The following is a 24,170-nucleotide window of genomic DNA, read 5'->3' on the forward strand; positions in this document are numbered from 1 at the left end:
CGCTTCAGGTTACAGACTCCGCTAAACCAGAAATAGTACCTCGGGTTAAGAACTTTGCTTCAGGATGAGAACAGAAATCGTGCTCCGGCGGCGCAGCAGCAGGAGGAGGCCCCATTCGCTAAAGTGGTGCTTCAGGTTAAGAACAGTTTCAGGTTAAGTACGGACCTCCGGAATGAATCAAGTACTTAACCTGAGGTACCACTGTAATACAATTTTTAAAAACGTACAGCATCTAGCACAGTGTCTTACGATTGCTGCAACAGGCAGAAACATTACGTGGACTGCCGCAGACCGTCTGTGATTTTTCAAGTGGTCTGTAGAGAGGAAAGAAGTCCTAGGACCTAGAGGGATTTTCTTGAGTGAGAGTAAAGATATAATACTTTCTTTAAAAAAGTTTGTGCTTCCCATCCATCCTATATAGACAGGCTCAAAAGGATGCCACCTGCATTACTTTCCCCCCGGCAGTCAGGAGGACTAGACACTTTGCAACTTGTTTTTTCTTCTTCTTTTAACGGAGACAGGATTACTTTACCATTGACCCAGCGTTTGATACATGAAAATATATATTTTGAATCCGATGCTCAGATTAGTCAGGGGAACAGCTTGTACCAATCGGCTGACTTGCTTGAATACTGGAACCGTATGATTAACCTCTGCAGACTTAACCTGTTAGGCTGCCTCCAAGGCCAGAAACCTGCTGTAAAAAAAAAAAACAACAAAGCAGAATGATAGGTTCTGAGCCTGCATGTTGCCAATGCATAATATATCATGGATAATTATTGTTCTTTATATCATCATTTATTACTGGGGGTGGGGGTGGAATGTATGCACAGCACTTCCTAGGATAAACCCTGATTATACAGCCTTTTCCTGGGATCAGGGGTCCTGCATGCCCAGGTATCCCAAACATAATTCTTGTGTTTTGTAAGTGGAAAGGAAAGGGAAGGTGTAACCTTGGCTGCCGTGTCACCAAAGCAGACAGGAAACAGGATGGTAAGGATAATATTTAGCTCACCCACACCTTCCGCATGACAGTGTCCAAAGTCATTTGGCAAGCCTTAATTAGTCTCCTTTTCCCCATCCCAACTAAATTTGTGACTGCCGTTCTAGGCTCAACAAGTGGGCGATGTGTTTGTGTGTCCAAAGCACCAGGACTTTGGGTGTACATTGGAGCACGCTGGATCAGTGGTAAAGTAATCCTGTTAAAAGAAGAAGAAAAACAAGTCGCAAAGGGTCTAGTCCTTATGAATTCAGGGGGGAAAGTAATGCAGGTGGCATCCTCTTGAGCGTGAATTCAAAGACGCTGAGTCAGCAGAGCTTCTTGAGGGCAAGGTTTGAAGAAAGAGGATAGAGGAGTTTCCTGGCAAGGCATCTTCTGACGTTATACAGGTGGGAAAAGGTTGCTAGACTTGAAGATCCTTTGGTTCAACCCATGACTTTCATCTATGTTGTTTATCAAAATATTGTACACTGCCATCAAAAAAACTGCCAATCACACCAAAAAGTGGTTTATAACATTCGTGCATGCCATACACACAATAAAAACTGGGTAAAAAAATTTAAATCAGAGGTCAACTAACCTATTGCAGAAAGGTAATAATGGTCACTTAGAGAAGGATCTGAAATATTTTCCTTGAAGCTTGAATTCGTTTTATTCTGGATTGTTTTATTTGATGTTTTAAGGTGTTGTCAACTGCTCTGAGATTTTTTTCTTTTAAATATAAAGCTGTATAAAGGTAAAGGGACCCCTGACCATTAGGTCCAGTCGTGACCGACTCTGGGGTTGCTGCGCTCATCTCGCTTTATTGGCCGAGGGAGCTGGCGTACAGCTTCTGGGTCATGTGGCCAGCATGACTAAGCCGCTTCTGGTGAACCAGAGCAGCACACAGAAACGCCGTTTACCTTCCCGCCAGAGTGGTACCTATTTATCTACTTGCACTTTGACGTGCTTTCGAACTGCTAGGTTAGCAGGAGATAAAGCTGTATACTACTACATAAATTTAACTGCGGGGGGGGGGGGGGGAGGCACCTAGACCTTCCATCATGGCAACTCCAACCTGGGTTTAAGGTGCCATTTGGCAATCAGCTTATACAGTGGTACTTGGTTTTCGAACGTAATCCATTCTGGAAGACCGTTCGACTTCCAAAATGTTCGGAAACCTCGAGGCACAAAGGGTGGTCTGCAAATTTACGGAGAAAGTTGAGAAAAATACAGTGGTACATCAGCGGGTGCTGATCGACTTCTGAGGCGCGTTCGAAAACGGAAGCATTTACTTCTGGGTTTATGGCGTTCGAATTCCGAAACATTTGTCAATGGAGATGTTTGACAACCGAGGTACCTCTGGGTGCATGTTAGTACAGTGGTACCTCGGGTTAGACGCTTCAGGTTACAGACGCTTCAGGTTACAGACTCTGCTAACCCAGAAATAGTACCTCGGGTTAAGAACTTTGCTTCAGGATGAGAACAGAAATTGCGCAACGGTGGCGCAGCGGCAGCGGGAGGCCCCATTAGCTAAAGTGGTGCTTCAGGTTAAGAACGGACCTCCAGAATGAATTAAGTACTTAACCTGAGGTACCACTGTACACAGAACTCAGTGGTAGGCAGAGCCAGAGACACAGGGCCAACAGATTATAGTTTTATCTCCATCCTGAGTTCTTCAGGGGAACACTGAGATTCAGGAGGAAGAGGAAGGGGTCCAGAAGGTGCCCTGTGAACTGGTTGCAAGGCAGACAGGGACAGGCTGAAGTTGGTGGGTCCTTAATGTACCAGCTTTGCCAGGTATCAAACTCATCTTTCTAAGAACAACAGAAGCAGCCACCTCCTTTTCCTGGTTCTTTCAACCCAGGCTGGCATTATAGCTGGCGAGCAGAAAAATAAAGCAAATCTGTGCTCCCAGTGACACCAGAGCAGAGCAGCTGCCTCCGGTAGGCAGGTCAGTTTCCTGGCTCCTGGGCCCCCCACCGATCAGATAATGGTTGCAGACAGATGCAGACAGATACTGGAGTTGGGATGCCAGACTGCCAGGGCAGAGGTGGGGGAGTGAGAAACTGAGCAGGCAGGAAAATATAAAACAACCAGTGATTTGGTCTGCAGGGCGAGAAAAGAGAGAGAGGGAAAATTGCAAGCTGAACTGATTTAGAAGACAAAAGGGGATCTGTTTTCTCTTTACATTTAAATGAGGTGGGTGGGGGTGGAAAACCAGCTCAGCAGTCTCGGTTGGTAACATGATATGCCAAGCCTTAAACTGAATGGGCTAAATATATATCAAGCTCTCGTAGGGCAAAACATAAAATAAATTGGAAATGGATGGCAATACAGAGTTGGTTCCCTACATAGCCACCCCCCCCGCCCAATCCTAGGAAAGGTGATGTTGTTTCACAGGTGTCTGAAGAATGAAGATGAAGGTCAATGTCCTTCCATTGTTATATTTGGAGATCTGTTAAAGATCGCTGTCCTATTGTTGTTTATCTGAACCATAGCGGGCCTGGTGTAGTAGGACAGACTGTATATTGCACCACCAACCTTGGCCTCCCTCCAGGGCTGTCTTAAGCGTATGCGGTGCTGGGATGCAAAGATCCATCTGGCGCCCCCTCTGGTTGCCCTGTCCCAAGTGCGCAGGAGGGCAGAGCCGGCCAGACGTCTCAGTGTCTCACTGGCTCGGTCGCCCCCGAACTCGCGATGCAGAAGAGCAGAAGAGCTCCAACTGACGGGCAGGCTCTTCCACGGACTCAACTCTCGGGCCCCGGACTCTCGGCCTGGCGCCCCTGAGAGCCCAGTACCCAGGTGCCCCGCACCCCTAGTGCCTATGGGTAAGATGGCCCTGCCTTCCTTCCCCCCCAAAAAAACACTTGTTGGGTCTTAGTCATTGGCTCTGGCGCCACCTGCTGTTGGCCTCCCTGCCTTCTACCCTGCAAGTCCTAATGGACACCAGGCACTGCTGCCAAGAGGGTTGGGTTCCTCAGTTAAACACATGATCTACACACCTAGCTGAATTCTCTCTCTCTCACCCCAATCTGAATGGGGATGGTGGCTTCAGTGGCCCATGATCTCGTTACCTTCAGTTCACCTAGTCTTCCACCTCCTTGAGGCTGTCTGTTCCACTGTCACACAGCTTGTACCATTGGGAAGCTTCTCCTGATGCTTAGTCAGAATTGGAGAACAAGTCCCTCTTCTGTGTTACAGCCCGTCAGACATTTGAATACTGCTTTGGTGCATTTATCTCAACCTTTTCTTCTCTGCAGGCCCCCAGCTCCTTCTAACAGCTTCTGCCACTGCTATGCTGTGGTTTGCTTAACAAACCATGAGTTGTCCCACAGACAGTCCGACAAACCATGGCTTGTTTGCCATCTTTGTAATTTGGGGAGCATCTGGGCTGCTCCAAACAAGCCATGGTTAAGGAAGGGATGGTGGGGTTCACACATAACTGCAAACCATAGTTAAAACAAGACAGAGTTCATAAGCCAACAAACCTATGGTTCAGTCCCAGTGGGGCTTTTGAGAGTTGTAGGCCGAAACCTCTGGAGGTTGCCGTGTTGGGGCAGGCTGTCTTAGGAGTAAACAGAGGAGGTCCTCTGGTTGGTGGTTGGATAACAATTTGGCTTTTGTGGCTGTAAATGGATATATGCCACACCTCAGTGACTGCTTTTAAAACACTGTCAAGTAACTTTACAACCTTGTGTTAGACCTGTCTTTTGGTGAGACGTAATTTACTAGAGGTGTGTGCGTATTTCAATATACATTGATCTAAGCTCTTGCAATTCACATTGCCTTGTTTTTGTTTTTAAAAAGACAGGTTAATGAAGTAGTAATCAATTGTTAATCTCTACCAGATCAACAGGTTCTGAGCCTCTGTGGTTATAGACAACCTGCTCCTTGTAGCTGAAGGTTTACGGCCTACCTCAAAGAGTGACCTTCATTTAAAGAGTGGCCTCTTTAATCACTTAAGGTTGCCTTTCTTTGGATAGATAATGCAGTCCAAGTTTTTATGGCCAGCATATGTTGGATCAAAGCAAAAAGAGCTTTGAGAAATGCGAACCGTCAGATTTAAGGGAAGGGAAATGGACTGTCTGTTCAATGGTGCAGAAAAGAGGCAGGGTGCATTTCTTCCTGGACTGATCCTTGGATTGCCACTTTGCCAGAGCAAAACCCTCCAGAGCAGCAGCAACAGCAGCCCAAACTAGCAAATTGCAGCTTTTCACAACACAGGATCATTTGCTGATGCGGGCTGTTAAAGTATGGTTGCCATATATATTTTTTAGGGAACCCCCAAATTTGTGGAGCGTTTTTCTTAGGGAAACCCGGAAAATAAGTTGCAGAGTATCTTTTTTCAGACAAACCCCAAAAACTAAAAAAAACAACCCCAAACACCCCATAATTTTTCAATTGACTTGCCTAATATCTGGGACATGGATAGGCAAACTAAGGCCCAGGGGCTGGATCTGGCGCAATCGCCATGCACGGTCCGTGTTTTTACATGAGTAGAATGTGTCCTTTTATTTTAAAATGCATCTGTGGGTTATTTGTGGGGCATAGGAATTCATTCATTTCCCCCCCTTCAAAATATAGTCCTGCCCCCACAAGGTCTGAGGGACAGTGGACTGGCCCCCTGCTGAAAAAGTTTGCTGACCCCTGATCTAGGACAAAGTGCTGCCTTTCAGAAGTTCCCCCATATATCACTTCCGTCAATACCAGGAAAATATGGACGTATGGCATAGAAGCAGAAACCATTTAAAAAGGTGGCAACACTTAACTGTACCACTGCTAGATTAGGGGTTGTGTATGTTATTGCTACAATACTGGAACCCAATAGGCCCATCCAAGTTGGCAGCCATCCCTACATCTTTGGGGGAGCAAATTATAATAAATAATAAATACATAATAAAACATTAAACATAAAAAACCTTACATATACAGTGCTTCCTTTAGATGTATTCTAAAGGTTGTATAGTTACTTATCTCCTTGGCTCAGGGTCACATAATTCCATACCTTTTTCTGATGAAAATAGGGACGTCCTAAAGAAAACCGGGACATTCTGGGATCAAATCAGAAACCATGATGGTTTCTGTAAATCCAGGACTGTCCCTGGAAAATGGGGACGCTTGGAGGGTCTTGTTACTACCTCCAGACATGGAGGCTAGTAGCCATTGATAGCCTTTCTACTCCATGAACTTGTCTGATCCTCTTTTAAAGCTATCGAAGGTGTTGGCCATCACTGGCTCCTGCAGGAATGAGTTCCACAGTTTAGCTGTTTGTTGAGCACTTCCTTTTGTTCGTCCTCAACCTTCAAACATGCAGCTCCATTGGATGGCCCTGCTTGGGTTCTAGTGTTTTTTTTGAGAGAGATTTCCCCCAGAACTTGTTGGGTTCCCAACTCCCATCAGCCCCCACCCACCTCTGCTCAATGATCAGGAATGTAATGTAGTTAAGCAAAAACGGGGGGTCACCAGGTTGACTATCGTGGAATTAAAGGCAGCCTTGTCAAATAGATAGATGTTTATTCTGGAAAACGTCTCTGCGTGCAAAGCATCTATTTTGCCCTGCTGAGGAGCGTGATTAATCGCAAGGGTTTCCTTTTTTTTTTGTATTGATGAGTTCTTGGCAGAATAATGATCACTCGTTGTATTTCTCTGTGATTTGCCAGGGGATGACTTGGGACAACAGCAGGTACATATAATATACCTTGGCGCATCGGCTTGCCTCGATGCCTTTAATTGCTACTTCCCCAAATCCTGCAAAGCCAGCCAATGGTGCAAGCTCTCTCAAGCTGGTAACCATTTTGTTACGTGGAACACCCATTGGTTTGGACATATTTTATCGTATTTTTTTTAAAGCGTTTATCACATGGGAAAGAGAGAAATTGCTGTTATTGGCCATAGACACTCAACGCCTCTGGTGTAGGAGGCTATCCAAATCACGCCATGTCCTGGGAGGGTTGCACTGTGCTAATCACCATTTGGCTATTAGCTCATATATCTGAGTTTCTGATACTGCTAAACCTGTGCTTGGCCCAGCTGTTGTTGAACTTGATACTGGTCCCTGCCAGGGATCAGGGGTGGTGGGGATTGCATTTTGGCAGCCTCTGGGGAGCTGCGAGTTAGCCACCCCTTTAGGGCTCAACCTTTGGCCATCGGGTGCCCTTCCAGGTGTTTTGGAATAATAATAATAATAATAATAATAATAATAATAATAATAATAATAATAATATTATTTTATTTATATCCCACCTTCCCCAGCCGAAGCCGGGCTCAGAGTGGCTAACAACAATAAAAATAACACAATTTACATAAAATCACAATCAATTAATTGAAATGCATTCTAAAATCAATTCATGCTAAAATCAGTTCTAATTCAACCTGGTTGAGTTGGCTGGGGAAGATGAGAGTTGTAGGTCAGGCTGCCGAAGGCTGCAGTCAACCTACACCTTTAGCAGTGCAAGACCCTGCACACACATCTCCATTTAAAAAAAATAAAAAAATAATTTTGCCGCCAATGTTTTGGAAAAGGTCTGATCAGCAGTCCAGAGGGTGAAGATGCGCACACACATGTTCTGGAGATGCTGTGTTCTTGCGTTGCTGCCCATCTAAGCTCCGATTAGCTGTTTGAACTTGATCGTTTGGAAGAGAAGCACTGTGGCGGAGGGGGGGGGGGAGAGAGAGCAAGAGAATATATTTGTTCGAGCAGCTCTTGGCCGGCCGCCAAAATGTGCTCAGCAAAACATCTGTTGCTCCACATGGAGCAATGCCAGGAGGTGGCGATTATGTGGCACGATCCAGAAAAAGCAAGGGCAAATGGACATTTATTTTTATATGCATAGCACTGTAGGCTTGGAAGGGGCCCAAGGGGGGTCATCTAGTCCAGCCCCTCTGCAATGCAGGGGTAAGAAATAAATATTTCTCCTTTCGGAAAGGCGCTCAGGACTCTCCCAGTTCTGTGAGCCTGAGGGCTCCCCTGCCCTCTGCTCTGCCACCGTGGGATGGGTGCCAATCCTGTGGGTGGGTGGGGAAGCTGGTTGCAACCCAAGACTGAAACTGCTGTTTGGCGAAGCAGGGAGAGAGATCCTGCCTGGAGGGGGTGGGTGGGGAATCTGATGGATCCAGCCAACTTTCGCACACCATCTGCACCTTACATTTGAAGCAGTATTATGCCACTTTATAAACAGTCAAGTATTCCTTCCCCCGCAAAAAGAAGAAGAGAGAATCTTGGGAACTCTAGTTTGTTAAGGGTGCTGAAAGGCATTAGGAGATACCTCGCAGAGCTACAGTTTCCAGAGCCGTGTAGCAATGGGTCCTGCTTCCCAGGGAAGCTACAGTTCCCAAGGTGCTTTGGAGGAAACCATGACAGTTTGAAGTGGTATGTGGCTGCTTTAAAGTGTAAAGGTAAAGGGACCCCTGACCATTAGGTCCAGTTGTGACTGACTCTGGGGTTGTGGCGCTCATCTCGCTTTATTGGCCGAGGGAGCCGGCGTACAGCTTCCGGGTCATGTGGCCAGCATGACTAAGCCGCTTCTGGCGAACCAGAGCAGCGCACGGAAACACCGTTTACCTTCCCGCCGGAGCGGTACCTATTTATCTACTTGCACTTTGACGTGCAATCGAACTGCTAGGTGGGCAGGAGCAGGGGCCGAGCAACGGGAGCTCACCCCATCGCGGGGATTCGAACCGCCGACCTTCTGATCGGCAAGCCCTAGGCTCTGTGGTTTAACCCACAGCGCCACCTGTGTCCCTGTCGCTTTAAAGTGTAGATGGAGCCTAAAAGTTACTGTGCTACCCAGGAAATGGCAGGACAGAGTCTCAAAGTTGTGCTCTCCCAAGCCCACATTCCCAACATGTTTGCAGTCCTGTCTCAGGGACGTCTACACTGGCTTGGTCATGTTCGCAGAATGGAAGATAGCAGGACCCCCAAGACCCCTTCAGGCACCAGGCAAATGTGGCATGAAGACTGGCTATATCAACCTTGCTGAGTGGGAATGGCTTCTGAGAGGAGCCTGAACACAGTGCTTGAAGGATGGTGTGGCGTTTGCCCTCCTAGGTGGGTCATAAGGAAAGGGTTAAATGAGTGTGAAGTGATTGGCCAGTGGGAACCCAAGGGGAGGAGTTAGAGTTAGATTTGGAGTTGTTTGGAAGTCAGTTGAGAGTTGGGAGTTGGAGAAGGAATAAGTCTGTGGGTTGGTCGAGTTTTGATGTGAGAGAGTGAGAGAAACTGATAGGAGTCAGATAGACAGTTGGGATAATCAGTTAGCAGTTATTAGGAAGGTATAGGCCGGTAAAGAAACTAAGATTAAGAAACCGACAAGAGAAATTATCTGAAACCATACACTTGTTAATGCTTATAAAATAAACTTCTTTATTTGGATTAATTATTATTAATGTTAACTACTGTCTGGACTCGGTGTGTAGAGAAACGGGTTGGTGGCAGCGGGGAAGCAATCACAGTGGTGGCACAGGGATCAATAGACCGTCAAACGTCTGGGGACCCTGTGTGATCGCCACAGATGGATAGTCAGTTTGTGCATCCAAAACAGTGACCAGAGGAGGAATGCCCTCTGGGAGGAGCGCAGAGAGAAGAAACACCATAGTGAATCTGCTGCAGCAGCACAACCGGACGTCTTCCTCTGCCCTAACTGCAACAAAATATGTCTCTCCCATATCGGTCTCTACAGCCACAGCAGGCGCTGTAACTCTCCAGCGGTTTGTCTTGCAAGAGAGTTAGATACCAACAACCCAGGCAAACATGGGATTGTGGGTTCAATCTCTTACCTGGTTGTGTTACGGCAGGGCTCAGCCGGTGGGACAAATGCGGACCCCAAGCTTCTCTGTGTGGCCCTCTGGACTCTCACCAGCCCAGTTCTACACCTTCATTGTTTACCCCTGGCTGGAGTGTGTCTGTTCATTCTGATAATGCCCAAATATGTGACTAGCCAAAATTCACACCCCGCCCACTTTTGCCTTTGGCCCCGCCCACCTGTGGCATGTGGCCCTTAGAAGGTTGCCCATCACTGGGTACGGCCCTAGAGCTGAAGAAATTTCCCAAGTACAGTGGTACCTCGGGTTAAGAACTTAATTCGTTCTGGAGGTCTGTTCTTAACCTGAAACTGTTCTTAACCTGAAGCACCACTTTAGCTAATGGGGCCTCCAGCTGCCGTCGCGCCGCGGAGCACAATTTCTGTTCTCATCCTGAAGCAAAGTTCATAACCCGAGGTACTATTTCTGGGTTAGCGGAGTCTGTAACCTGAAGCGTATGTAACCCAGGGTACCACTGTATATGTCTCCAGCTTTCAAAAAGAGAAAGGTGGAGCTCTTATCAGCTTCACTTCAGTTCTGGATTTCCAGTTTAAAGGATCTCTGATCTATTCCGTGGCCATGAATGAAGTCGAAGTTCAGTCAATTATTTGGCGCATGGCTGCCCGACCATGCTGAAATAGAAAAATAAAGTTTATGTGTCCCTGCAAACCCAAATAATGTGATGCTTCCTAACCTACAACATGCTCTCCTTTCCAAAGCCCTAGCTTGGGGGCGTGTAGAACATCTGCTTTGCATCTAGAAGGTCCAAGGTCCAATGTCAGTGTCATCTCCTGGTAGGGCTCTGAAATACCCACTTCCTGAAAATCTGGAGTGACGCTGCTGGTCAGTGTCAACGATACTGAGCTCGATGGATGTATGGTGTGACTCAGCATAAGGCAGCCTCCTGTGTTTGTGGAATATATATATTTTTAATGGGAAAGTAGGATACAGCTTCTGTCTCACCATAAAAAGGCACAGCAGAGTGATGTGCGACACTGGCATGAGTCACGATTCTGCCAGTTTCTCTCACTGGGGTCCCTCGCTGCACAAATGTGTGAAAAGTGTCTCATTTCTTCAAGAGAGGGGCTGGCAAAATGAAAACTGCAGTGAGGAAGGGATATGAAGCTTGCTGGAAGAGGTTTGTGGGATGTTAATTTTTTCTTTTAAGGATTGGGATTTTAAAATTTTGCTCTAGCAAGACTAGAGCAGGGGCAGGGAACTTTTCTGCCCGGGAGGCCAGGTCCTTACCTGTCCTCACTGTGACATCAGATGCGGCTGCGCTTTGTAGCCCCGACCATCGGGACATCGAAGTGCAGCATGGGCCTGTTTGAAAGCCCTTTTGCAAAAAGTCCAGTGCTGTTTTTTTAAACCTCTGGGAAACTGAGTTTTGAAGAGCAGCCCGGGGCTGGGTGGAAAGCAGCTTTCAGACAGCAGCGTGCTGCGTGCATCTGTTCTGCAGGTAGCACAGGATACAACCCTGAACCTGTATCCAGTAGCTGATGTTGCCCCCATCAGAGCGATGCCAGCTGAGTGGAAGGTGGATATGGGTATCTGCCTCGATTGGCCTGCAAGTCAGAGACTGCTCCCTGCCTGCCCACCCGCCCTCCTTTGAGAGGTTGCTCCCCGCCCCTCCGTCAAGTGTGGGTCAGGTACAGACAGCCGCTCCCTCTGAAAGTGGGGTGGGGGCTGCTGGCATTACCAGGTTGCTCATATCAAGGGGGAAGGGAGGACCTAGCACACTGCCTGCTTGGAGGAAATGCAGGAAACAAATAAAATAAAAAATAATTCTAAACAGCAAAAAAATGCATTGTTCTGCTCTGGGCCCCCTGCCAGACCTCAGGAGTGCCAGCCTGGCCCTGTGTCCATGGATGCCCTGGGTACCATGCAGTGCGCATGGCCCTGGCATGGCAATTTGTGGGTGCCCAGCCCTTTCACGGGGACTTTTGTGGGTGCTCAGACACCCAGGGCCGCAGGGGGTTGGCGCCTATGCCAGACCTTGTGAGAGGAGTGCAGTCTAGACGTTTAAAATGCACATCAAGCAGTAGTAGGAGAGGAATTTGCCCCTGGGCATACACGGAGTGCAGAATGTCCAACAAGAAGGCATAGCCGCTCCATACTCAGAAAAGAGTTGTGTATATATGGGGAAGAGACCGTTGCTCAGTGAATAAAACATATGCTTTGCCTCAGATTTCATCCCCAGCATCTCCAGTTAGAAAGAACCCGAGGAAGCTGGCAAGGGATGCTGCCAGGCAGAGCAGACAATATTGGGCTCAATGAGCAAATGATCTGGCCTAAGATTTGTAGATTCTGTTTGTGAATTTTGTGGCTTTTTCATACAGTAGGTAGGGTTGCCATGTGACCAGAATTTCCCAAACATAGCTGGGATTCTGTCACCATAAATAGCGTCCGGGCGCGAATCGCTGAAACGTCCAGGGAAATCCAGGCATATCAAAGCTCATGTCGGAAGTGTAGCTCCAACAACTTTGTTGTGTCCAGATTTTCACTTTTTGACAGGAGGCTACACACGCACTCACGCAAGCCTCTCTCGTCATCTAGACAAGTGAGAGACACTTATCAGAGTTCAAGGACACATTCCAGCTGGTTGCAATCATTCACACTTGTCAGCAAGTTTACACTTATCTACAACTCAGTAGGGTTTGCCAACTGATCTCATACTGGCTGGCTCTTCTGCCCATAATAGCCAGCTGATTGGCCGAGAGTGGCAGGGGAAGCCTTTTCATATGTGTGTGTGTGTGTGTGTGTGTGTGTGTGTGTGTGAATGAGAGGGAAAGGGCATGTGGGGCAGAGCAGATCTTGCCACCCAGGCAAAGGCTCCCTCAGAAAAAAACCTCATTCCCAACAAAGAGAGGGCGCAGCTTTAAACCACTGGAGGGGGCGTTGATTTGAGGGAAGCCCCTATTTAAGGAGCAGGGAGTGGAAGTCAAACACTCCCTAATCTTGAAATACTCCAGCAGGAATGGAAACAGAAGGCTCTGGGCTTTAAATAGCTCAAAAAGGCCTTTTCCATCCAGCCAGAAGCTGGTCGAAGCATAAAAGAAGGGGCCGTGGGAGGCTGCAACTGGTTTTATTTATATATTTTTATGCGATCAACAATGGCTACGTGTGGGCATATTCACACCGGCTCTTTACACAGCTGGAAATTGGATTAGGATCTGCAGGTTGGCAGCCCATTTTCTCTGGAAGTTACCTTAATCCTGAGTCAGGCTCTTGGCCCATCAAGTTCAATATTGCCTACACCATGGGTAGGCAAACTAAGGCCTGGGGGCCGGATCCAGCCCAATTGCCTTCTAAATCTGGCCCGCGGACGGTCTGGGAATCGGCGTGTTTTTACACGAGTAGAATGTGTGCTTTTATTTAAAATGCATCTCTGGGTTATTTGTGGAGCATAAGAATTTGTTCATATTTTCTTTTCAAAATCTAGTCCGGCCCCCCACAAGGTCTGAGGGAGAGTGGACTGGCCCCCTGCGGAAAAAGTTTGCTGACCCCTGGCCTACACTGACTGGCAGCAGCTCTCCAGCCAAGCCGGTCTTTGTCCACCCTGCTTGGATCTGCTGGGGCAAAGCTGAGGCTCTTCCACTGAACCACAACAATCTCCCAGTCCTCACGATTCTGGATCAAGGGTTGGTTTCATTAGAACCCCTTGCTGATTTGGAGGCCTCCGAAGATCGCATCGCTCAATGTGTCACGAGGGTCCCCGAGGTGGAGGAAGCAGTCTTCATCTGTGTTTGGAAACCAGACGCCATGTTGAATCAAGATGGCGGACCAGTGAACCTTAATTGGACATTAGCACACAGGCACAAATGGATTTGGGGCTGGGTCAGACAGGAGCCCTGGGTTGGTTGTGCCCTAAAACTCACAAAGGCACTATCCATATAAAAAACCGCAATGTTTTTGGGTTTCCTTGGTGGTGCCGGGAAGTCCCCGCTAGTAAACAAATAGACCAAGATGCCCCAATGCGAGGCCCAGAAAGCAGGACCTGAGCGCCACAAAAACGCTCCCTCCACTTCTGACTGGAGGCTGAATTCAGCCATTGTGGCTGGTAGCCCACCTGCGTTCCAAGCCTGCCTCACCTTCCGTAATCTGGAATCCGAGAGGTTTGGCAAGCGGCAGGGAAGCTCAGCATCTTGAGGGCTTCCCTCCCTTTTTTCCCCCCTGCTGAAAAGCCGATCTGCTCAGTTGGCAGTTCTGCAAAGTGTTGCATTCCCTTTCTCTCTCTTTTTTTAGGCTTAAAAGCGCTGAGTTTACTGTGATGGTGATGGCAGAGGGCCCTTGCTCAGCAGTTTACGAGACAAGTGAGGCGTTCGTGCCTGTCATTCCCCTCCTGGGGCAGAGCGGAACAGGGATCCGCGGTGGCTGGCTGGGGAGAAAACCGTCAGCTAGGGACATTTTGGAGCGTCTGACGTTAGAATCGCAAAGTTGGCAGGGACTCCAAGGGTCATCTAGTCCAACCCCCCCACACAACACTGGCCTTATGTTAAAGGTAAAGGTAAAGGGACCCCTGACTATTAGGTCCAGTCGTGACCGACTCTGGGGTTGCGGCGCTCATCTCGCTTTACTGGCCGAGGGAGCCAGCGTACAGCTTCTGGGTCATGTGGCCAGCAGGACTAAGCCGCTTCTGGCGAACCAGAGCCGCGCATGGAAACGCCGTTTACCTTCCCGCCAGAGCGGTACCTATTTATCTACTTGCACTTTGATGTGCTTTCAAACTGCTAGGTGGGCAGGAGCAGGGACCGAGCAACAGGAGCTCACGCCGTTGCGGGGATTCAAACCACCGACTTTCTGATCAGCAAGTCCTAGGCTCTGTGGTTTAACCCACAGCGCCACCCGCGTCCCTGGCCTTATAGTAGCTGTGAGCTATTTCATTTAATACTCCACCTTCCCAGGGAACTCTGGGAATTGTAGCTCTGTGAAGGGAATAGGGGCCTCCTCGCCACTCTACAGTTCCCAGAATTCCTTGGTATGACCCCACTTTTCATGTATGGTGTATATGGGGCCTGGGGCCTTCTCATCCTGTGAGGCAATGGTACCCCATACCCTCCAACATTTCTCCGATGAAAATAGCGATGTCCCATTCCACAATGATAATTTTACTCTTTATACCACACAAATCTTACTGGGTTGCCCCAGCCACTCTGGGCAGCTTCCAACATATATGAAAACACAATAAAACATTAAACATTTTTTTAAAAAACTTCCCTATACAGGATTGCCTTCAGATGGCTCAGGGGTCAGATACAGCGGTACCTTGGGTTACATACACTTCAGGTTACATACACTTCAGGTTAGAGACTCCGCTAACCCAGAAATAGTGCTTCAGGTTAAGAACATTGCTTCAGGATGAGAACAGAAATCGTGCTCCGGCGGCGCAGCAGGAGGAGGAGGCCCCGTTAGCTAAAGTGGTGCTTCAGGTTAAGAACAGTTTCAGGTTAAGTACAGACCTCCGGAACGAATTAAGTACTTAACCTGAGGTACCGCTGTAACTCCATACCCTCCAACATTCCTCCAATGAAAATAGGGACATCCTAAGGAAAAGTGGGACATTCTGGTATCGAATCAGAAACTGGGGTGGCTTTTCTAAATCAGGGATGTCCCTGGAAATAGGGACACTTGGAGGGTTTGGTACCCCAGCACACAGTTTGGGGATCTTTCTGCTTCACATTTTCTAAACGCCCTGGGGGTTTCTGTGGGGGACGAAGTCTGTGGTTGAAACTTCCCTTCTGTCTAATGAGCCAGGTGGCTGGATCGATTGGGATCTCTTCTGCTCTCCTACTGTCTCCATCCACTGCGGTATCTCTCAAATCCCCCTGAGTGATCAGCAGCACTGCCTCTGCTGAGCTGGGGGCATGCAGTCGTCGTGTTGAGATTTGTGGTTTGGGGTCTTTTTGTGAGGGAGATGGTTTTCAGCAGGACAGAAATAGTTGGAGGTCACCTTTTGGGAGATCAATTCTTCTGCTTTTGGCAAGTTACTTCAGCCAGCTTAGATAAAACTTTTTCTGCTTTCCCCCTTTCATTTTGTCTGCTGGGGAGTTTCCCTTCCAAGTTAACAAGATAATAAAGTGATTAAAAAAACAAAAACCTAAGTAATACAATAGATGGGGGAAGTGTATTTACATCAAAAAGAATGAATACCCTATGGTTTTAGCAGAAAAGCTGTGTTACGTCAAATATAGGTGAAATGCTTAATATGCAGAAGGATTGTTTAAACTGGCCATTTCTAAATTGGAGGAAGAACAGCTGGGCCATAATGCAGATCAGGGATTGTCCAGCAACAATGCTGTCCATGTGCTTTTTGGCTCCCAAAGATGCTCTTTTCAGAAAACTTTTCTCTTCAGCTGCTGGAGAGAGATGATTTTCAGCAAGGACCTGGTGTGTGGACCCCAATCTTGATCGGGGCACATTCCTGACCAAATGGGGGCTGCTGCTTTTTATCTCCTCTTCAGAATAAAAACAGCCAGTTTCTGTGTATGAAAAATATTCTGTGTCATTTGGTCCTCAGTTGATCGATTGCCTTAGTTTTTAATATATTTGAAACCTACATCAAATCAGCATATGCCCAAAACTATATATCTATATGAAAATGGTGCATCTTGCTGCTTGAAGCTTATTTTTTTTAAAAAAAGATACCTGTATATATATTTTAAAGAATTTGCCTTGCCTAACGATAAGCACCGTTTAAGTCAATAAAAATAGCCCAAAAACAGCACACCGTTGCTAAGTAGGTCCTGTAGAACACAGTAGGATTAACTTCCTACTTCTGAGTAAGCATGCAAAGGATCTATTTTGTTCAATATTTTTTCAACTGCTACCACCCCCAGTTGCTTACAGTATAGGGTTGTAAACTGTAAACCCATGTTGACCAGCCCTGCACCTTCTAGATGAACTACAATTCCCTTCAGCCCCAGGCAACTCTGGTGGGAGTTCTAGCCCCACAAATATATGGCAATTTATTCAATAAGTAAAAGCAGTTCCATGACAATTACCCCGTTTGTTGACCATCTCTATAAGTAAAAGGACTGGAGACATGATCAGGCATCCCCAAACTCGGCCCTCCAGACTACAGCTCCCATCATCCCTAGCTAACAGGACCAGTGGTCAGGGATGATGGGAATTGTAGTCCCAGAACATTTGGAGGGCTGAGTTTGGGGATGCCTGGACATGATGAATACATTTTGAATTGGGGGAGGGCCAATAATTGTTTCTCAACTAGGAGGGCATGCCTCTCCCTGGGGGTTGCTTATGAAGATATGGGGAGGGGCGGGTGAGTATTTTCAAAAAACACCAGCAGCCTAAGTCCCAAAAATTTGTTGCAAATAAAATAATCAGGCGAGCCATGTTCGAAGGGGAAGCGTAGGATTTTTAGCTAAAAGGGGGAGCTAAAAACATTGAGAAATTCTGCCCCAGATGTTGTTGGATTCCCATCATCCCTGACCATGCTGCCTGAGGCTGGTGGGAGTCCACCAACATCTGGAAAGCTACAGTTTCTCCCCTGCCCGCCCGCCCGCCCGCCCGCCCGCCTGCCCTGGTAAAAGGATATAGGCCTGTCTGGGAGGCGACCTGGGTCTCTATTGAGAACATAGGAACCAGCCTTATACTGAATCAGACCTTTGGTCCATTTAGCCCAGTATTGTCTGCACTGACTGGCAGCCTCTCTGCAAGGTTCCAGGCAGGCGTGCCTCCCAGCCCTACCTGGAGCTGCCAGAGATTAAACCCTGCGACCTTCTGCATGCAGAGCAAGTGCTCTCCTTGAGCTGCAGGCAGCCCTTCCTCATACTTGAAATACTTAGGTGCTAAGACTACAAATCCTGCACACACTTTCCTGGGATTTAAGTCCCATTGAGCTTAATGAAGTTTATATTTCTGAGTCAACATATAGATAAGATTGCACTGTAAAAACTGGCAGTTTTAGCCCCACAAATGCACCCCTGGAGGCTTCGTTTTGTTGATTTAAAAATAAAGAGACAGAGGGCTAGAAACTTGAAAACTGGTCAGGAAGCAAACAGGCCTAACCTGTTTTGTATTCTGTGTTGTGAAAGCACAACTGTGTTTCTGGAGAAGCTCTTTTCTCCACCCCTATTTTTTATCTCCTTTTTTAAAAGGAAATTTCTAGTGTTCGTATCTCCACCAAAGACACCTTTCGAGAGATCTGGTGTTGGAGACATCGGCATGCTTGCTAAATTTTTCATTGGCTTTGCCCAGACTAACTTCTGAGTAAACCCACCCAAGGTTGTGCTGTAAGGAAAGCCGTTTCTAGGAGCTGAGGGAAAAACCCGGGCATATTTCAAATTGCATTTTCTTCTCGGCAAATAATTGGGGACTGGGAGTTGACAGATTCCAGGTGTGTGTTGATGTGTGAACCGGGACAGGTTTTTAATTTATTTGTTTCCCCATTGCAAAATGATTGGGGCTGCTCATGCAAGAAACAGACTTGAGAGGTTTTAGGTGTGTGTGCATCTGCAAACACGGGTTCGTCATTCACAACTGGAACTTGAGCTATTATAGATGTTTCTGCGTGTGTGTGTGCATTTGTGTGTGTAAGCCCAGGCTTAAATTCAATTTTCTTATTGGAAAACCTGGTGTTTCTCATTTAGAACAGGAACTTGAGAGATTTCAGGGGTGTTTGCATACAAATTCAACTTTCTGCTTGGAAAAATAATCAGGGTTGCTCCTTCAGAACTGGAACCTGGGAAATTTCAGGTGTCTGCCTGCGCGGCTTTTTATGTGTTTAAACCCTTCGTTTCACTTCCTTGTTTTTCCTTCTTCCGCCCTCCGCAGGTCCGAGCGGGTCGTCGACCGGCCCCTGCGCCAGGTTCTCTTCCCCTGAAGCCGTCGCCAGCGTGTGGAGCCTGCCCCACACCTGCCCCCTGCCAAGCCACGGCCTTCACCTGCGTGTTCCAGTGTTTCCCCTGCGACCCGTCTTGTGGGAGCGCCTCCTGGGCCACCCCCGAGTTCACCCAGCGCTCCGTGGCTCCAATGGTGAAGATGACCCGGTCCAAGACGTTCCAAGCTTACCTGCCTTCGTGCCACAGAACCTACAGCTGCATCCACTGCCGAGCCCACCTGGCAAACCACGACGAACTCATTTCCAAGGTACGCCTTGGGAGCGCCGGACCCCAGGGCTTACGAGCAGGGAGAAGGGGCAGTTGCCTCCCCGTCCCGCTTGTGGGCTTCCCAGAGGCGTCGGGGTTGGCCCCGGGATGCTGGGCTGAATCAGCCTTGGGCTTGGTCCAGCAGAGCTCTTCTGTGTGGACCGGGTGTCTCTTATGGGGATTTTGGAACACCTCGTTGCCTTGGATAATAAGGACCCGTGTGGAAAGCTTTAGGCCGAGGAGCCTCCACAAGACGGCCACCAGGTTTTATGGAATCGTGTTGCCCCCTCCTCCAAAGGCATATAAGGTTCTTCTTAGGTAAAGGTAAAGGGACCCCTGACCATTAGGTCCAGTTGTGGCCGACTATGGGGTTGCAGCACTTATCTCGCTTTATTGGCCGAGGGAGCCAGCGTACAGCTTCCGGGTCATGTGGCCAGCATGACTGAGCCGCTTCTGGCAAACCAGAGCAGCGCACGGAAACGCCGTTTACCTTCCCGACTGAGCGGTACCTATTTATCTACTTGCACTGGTGTGCTTTCGAACTGCTAGGTTGGCAGGAAAGGTTCTTCTTAATCCTCACTAATAACCCTGTGAGGTAGGCGAGGCTGGAAGCGGCTGGCCCAGGGTCACCCAGCGAGCTTCATGGCTGAACAGAGATGTGCAAACTGTGGCCTCTTTCCCACCCTCCCCCGCCACTGCCCTCCTAGTCTGAAACCTTAACCACTGCACCACACTGCCTCTCGGTTCCTATTCCTGTAGAATCATAGAATTGTAGAGTTGGAAGGGACCTCGAGGCCCATCTAGTCCAGCTCCCCCCCCCCCTGCAATGCAGGACTCTCGGCTAAAGCAGCGATGACAAATGGCCATACAATCCTTTTTTTAAAAAAATTATTCATTTTCATTCATTACATACATCTCAAATTCTTAACGTTTACTATATATTCCTCCCTCCCTCCCCTCCAAGACTTCCCCCAACTTGCATTTCTGGTTTGTTTCTATTTTCACCCGCTTTGCTATCTCTGAACAGAAAAAGTTATTAATAACATCAAACCTTAAAAACATAAAAATAACATTAAATACATCATCTTATTTCACTAGCTTCCAGATATTTTCTGATGCTAATTTGGATGTTTGTTTAAATCCTGCCATCAAGTCTATTGTCTTTCTTTGTTTCTGCAAATATAATAGGAATGGTTCCCAGTCTTTTTCAAGGTCTCTGTTGTCTTTTTCTCTTAGACAGGTGGCCACACAATCTTAAAAACCTCCCAGGAAGGAGAGCGCACAACCTTCTGAGGGAGACCGTTCCACTTCCCAAACAGCTCTTGCTATCAGAAAGTTCTTCCTGATGTTTAGTTCGACTTTCCTGTACCAAAGCACTGGTGTAGTTTGCCTCTTTTACACTCCTTCGGAGCGGCATTCCTCATCTGCCTCCTTGACTTTTCAGATGACTGCAGGGTTAGGCTTGCGATAAAATGCTGTGCATTTATTTATCCCCTATCTATCTCCCTTCTTCTGTGTAGGTTTCCGCCACCCCTAGTTTTATCCTGCCAACAAGCCTGCGGGATAGGCCAGGCTGAGATACGTTTATTGGCCTTCAAAGCGGCATGGAAAGGACTATTCTCAGGTACCTGCCTTGAGCTGTTTTGCCAACGGCAGGCTTCTTGAAAAGTCACTTTGGCTGCCCAGAGAGGCTGGCTGTGGGTCAGAGAAGGGCACAGCTTTTCCTCTGACCATCCTTCCAAGGACCACATACTGTTGGTGGGCAGGACCAGAGGAAAAAGTGGGTGGATCAACGAATTAGCATTTTACCTTTGGACAGGAGGCTCATTTCTATAACTGCTCTCGGCCCTCCATGCAGCCAAGCATTATCAGAGTCCGAGAACACATTTCTGCCTGGCAAAAACATGCAAGGAGGTTGTGCAATGGGTGAGGTTGGAGGAGGGTATGTGGCTTGAGGGAAGTCCCGAGGGCCAGGCGGAGAGGTGCAAAGGGCCCATAAATGGCCCTCGGTCTGGAAGCCCCCCACCCTTTCCTTTCACTTTTTCCATTTCCACTTTTTATTTGTGTTCCACCTTTCTATATTACACCATACACAAGGTGGTTTACAAACTGAAGAAACAACAAAATAGACAAATCACACGCCTAATAACAATCTGACCCCATACAAAAAAAGTCCCAATAAAAACATTGCTTTAAAACTAACAACATATTGAATAAAGCAAGAGTCAGTAATCCGTTAGAACGTAATAGCAAAGCGTAAAATTAAATGTCGGCAAATAATAGTTAAACTGTTTAGTAATTCTTTATTGTAATTCTTAAGTGTAAACTATAATCAATGAAAGTAATGGAAAGTCACAATGCATAAAATACCACAAAATGTAAAAGGATCAAATTGAAAAACAAGAACACCAGGACCCTTTCTCTTGCCCTCCACCAAATCTCTCTCTGTTTCTCTCTCTGAAACTTTTCAACACATAGACGTGTTGCTTTCCAAAGGAAAATGTGGTCCTTAATCAGCAGATTCTATTTGGGGAGGTACATTGATCACCCAATGCTTTTAAGGAGGCCCCTTAAATCCATTCTGGGAAGTGAGCATATGGAAACTCATTTTTTGCTTTCTCATTGGGTGGTTTGGTGGGTCCCCCCCTCCCCGCTGTCTTTGGCAGGTGTGATGGTGAAAGGGTTTTGTTTCAGCTGCATTGTATCTCATCTGTAAGAAGAGCTACGTGGTGGCTTTGTAGTCCGGCCAAGAAAGTTCTTAGGAGGTTTAAGCGAAAGCAGAGTGGCGACGGGCAGATGCGGCTCAGTTTATTTCTGTGGATTCTTGTATCCCACTTGCTTTCACAAATGTCTTAACATCGTGGGTGTGGTCAGTGGGTCTGGCCAACTGCACCTTTGCCCTGCCCAGTGGGTTTTTAGAACCTAGAGCCTCCCTGCCTTTGGGCTGACTCAAAACAAAGCCACAGAGCAGAGTCCGGTGGGGGGCATTATGCAGAATGTATGTAACCTCTTTACTCACTGAACCATCCTGCTACCTGCTGCTACTGGTCTTAATAATAAATAATAATAATAATAATAATAATAATAATAATAATAATAATAATAATAATTTATTTATACCTCGCCCATCTGGCTGCGTTTACCCAGCCACTCTTGGTGGCTCCCAACAGATTAAAAACAGAATAAAACATCAAACATAAAAAAATTCCCTAAACAGGACTACCTTCAGATGTCTTCTAAAAGTCAGATACAATCGTACCTCCGCTTTCATATCCCTCTGGACACGTAAACTTCGGGATGCAAACGCGGCAAACCCAGAAGTATTTTTCCAGGTTTCGACTGCGCGCGTATGCACAGAAGCGGTCCTCTGGTTGTGAATTCCTCGGGATGTGGCTGGACTTCCGGAACGGATCTCGTTCGCACCCGGAGGCACCACTTAGTTGTTTATTTCCTTGACATCTGATGGGAGGGCGTTCCACAGGGCGGGTGCCACTACTGAGAAGGCCCTCTGCCTGGTTCCCTGTAACCTCACTTCTCGCAATGAGGGAACCGCCAGAAGACCCTTAGAGCTGGACCTCAGTGTCCGGGTAGAATGATGGGGATGGAGACGCTCCTTCAGGTATACTGGGCCGAGGCCATTTAGGGCTTGAAAGGTCAGCACCAACACTTTGAATTGTGCTCAGAAACGTACTGGGAGCCAATGTAGGTCTTTCAGGACCGGTGTTATGTGGTCTCAGCGGCTGCCCCCAGTCATCAGTCTAGCTGCCGCATTCTGGATTAGTTGTAGTTTCCGGGTCACCTTCAAAGGTAGCCCCACATAGAGCGCATTGCAATAGTCCAAGCGAGAGATAACTATAGCATGCACCACTCTGGCGAGACAGTCTGCGGTCAGGGAGGGCCTCAGCCTACGTACCAGATGGAGCTGGTAAACAGCTGCCCTGGATACAGAATTGATCTGCGCCTCCATGGACAGCTGAGTCCAAAATGACTCCCAGGCTGCGCACCTGGTCCTTCAGGGGCACAGTTACCCCATTCAGGAACAGGGAGTCCCCCACACCTGCCCGCCTCCTGTCCCCCAAGAGACAAAGGTAAATGTGCTGCAAGCTAATTTCTGCACCCACTCATACAGGCCCCTCTGCCTGTCCTCTGTCCTGGCAAGCAAGGGGCATCAAGAGATCAAAAACACCTTTCAGCTAAGCCCAAACACCCTCACTTAGGATGTGCAGCAAGTCCAGTGAAGGGCGTGGCCTGGGGAAAGAGAGTTCCAAGGGCCAGAGAGAGAGGCCTGGGGGCCACATCTGGCCCCCCGACTTGAGATTCTACCCAAGCCTGCCCTAAATGAGGGGAATTTGGCGTTTTTTTGTGACACATTGTAGCTCTCTCAAACACATGCATGCCGTCCTAACAATAGGCTGCTTTTTCTGACTTGGATGCCTCCATCTGTCTCTCTTTTTTAAAAAAAGGAGAAATAACCCAACAGTGATGTGCTTGATTATGGAAATATGTAGAGAATGCTCTGCCGGCCTTCCCACACCTCCTTTTTTCCTTCTTCTCTTCAAATGGGCTCTCCCAGTCCAAGTAACTCAGACTGCTCTCTTGGAGACGTCTGTAGGGCTTTCAGCTGCCCTTTCAATAATTCCAAACCTCCCCCCCCCCATAAATCTCTTCCCTTTTAAGAATCCTTTTCTGGGCACAGCTGCAAACCTCCTGGAGGGAAATCAAAGCAAATAAAAAAAAAACACAGGACAGTAAAGCCCAAACTGTGTGGCATGGCCTGAGATTGCCTGCGGAGGAGGGTGCCCGGTGGGTCTCTGTGTGATCCATAGCTCCATCCTCTGAGCACTTTCCAGTTGGACTCCTTGCAGGGAAGCAAGTAATTTCGATTGAGTCATTCAGTCCTTTCTGTGACCGAGACACATTCAGGTGGTTTGTGTTTTACTTGCCTGTAAAAATACAATTTAAAACCATACAGCACCTAGCACAGCACGTGACAATTCCTACGAAAGGAATAATAATAATAATAATAATAATAATAATAATAATAATAATATTTCCCCAGCCACTTTGGGCGGCTTCCAGCACATAATAAAACATCAAATATTACAAACTTCCCAATACAGGGCTGCCTTCAGATGTCTTCTAAAAGTTGCACAGTGGTACCTCGGGTTAAGTACTTAATTCGTTCCGGAGGTCCGTTCTTAACCTGAAACTGTTCTTAACCTGAAGCACCACTTTAGCTAATGGGGCCTCCTGCTGCCGCCGCGCCTCCGGAGCCCGATTTC

The 24,170-nt window shown here is 47.6% G+C and overlaps 1 protein-coding gene across 3 annotated transcripts in view; it reads left to right on the forward strand.

Annotated features, from left to right (window-relative positions):
• YPEL2 (yippee like 2) overlaps positions 1-24,170 on the forward strand; it is a 53,036-nt gene that overhangs the window by 12,904 nt on the left and 15,962 nt on the right. For 2 of the 3 annotated variants that reach the window (XR_014541957.1, XM_083588083.1), the window contains exon 2: positions 18,575-18,889. Coding sequence is in view for 2 of the 3 variants with exons in the window: in XM_083588083.1 (XP_083444209.1) it covers positions 18,773-18,889 (117 nt within the window). In the remaining variant the exon portion in view is untranslated. Of the gene's footprint in view, positions 1-13,046; positions 13,423-18,574; positions 18,890-24,170 lie in introns of those variants that run through there. The other variant, XM_083588084.1, reaches the window with a different exon arrangement.

This window comes from Podarcis filfolensis, assembly GCF_964270895.1.
Source record: "Podarcis filfolensis genome assembly, chromosome: 15".
Classification (NCBI taxonomy): Eukaryota; Metazoa; Chordata; class Lepidosauria; order Squamata; family Lacertidae; genus Podarcis; species Podarcis filfolensis.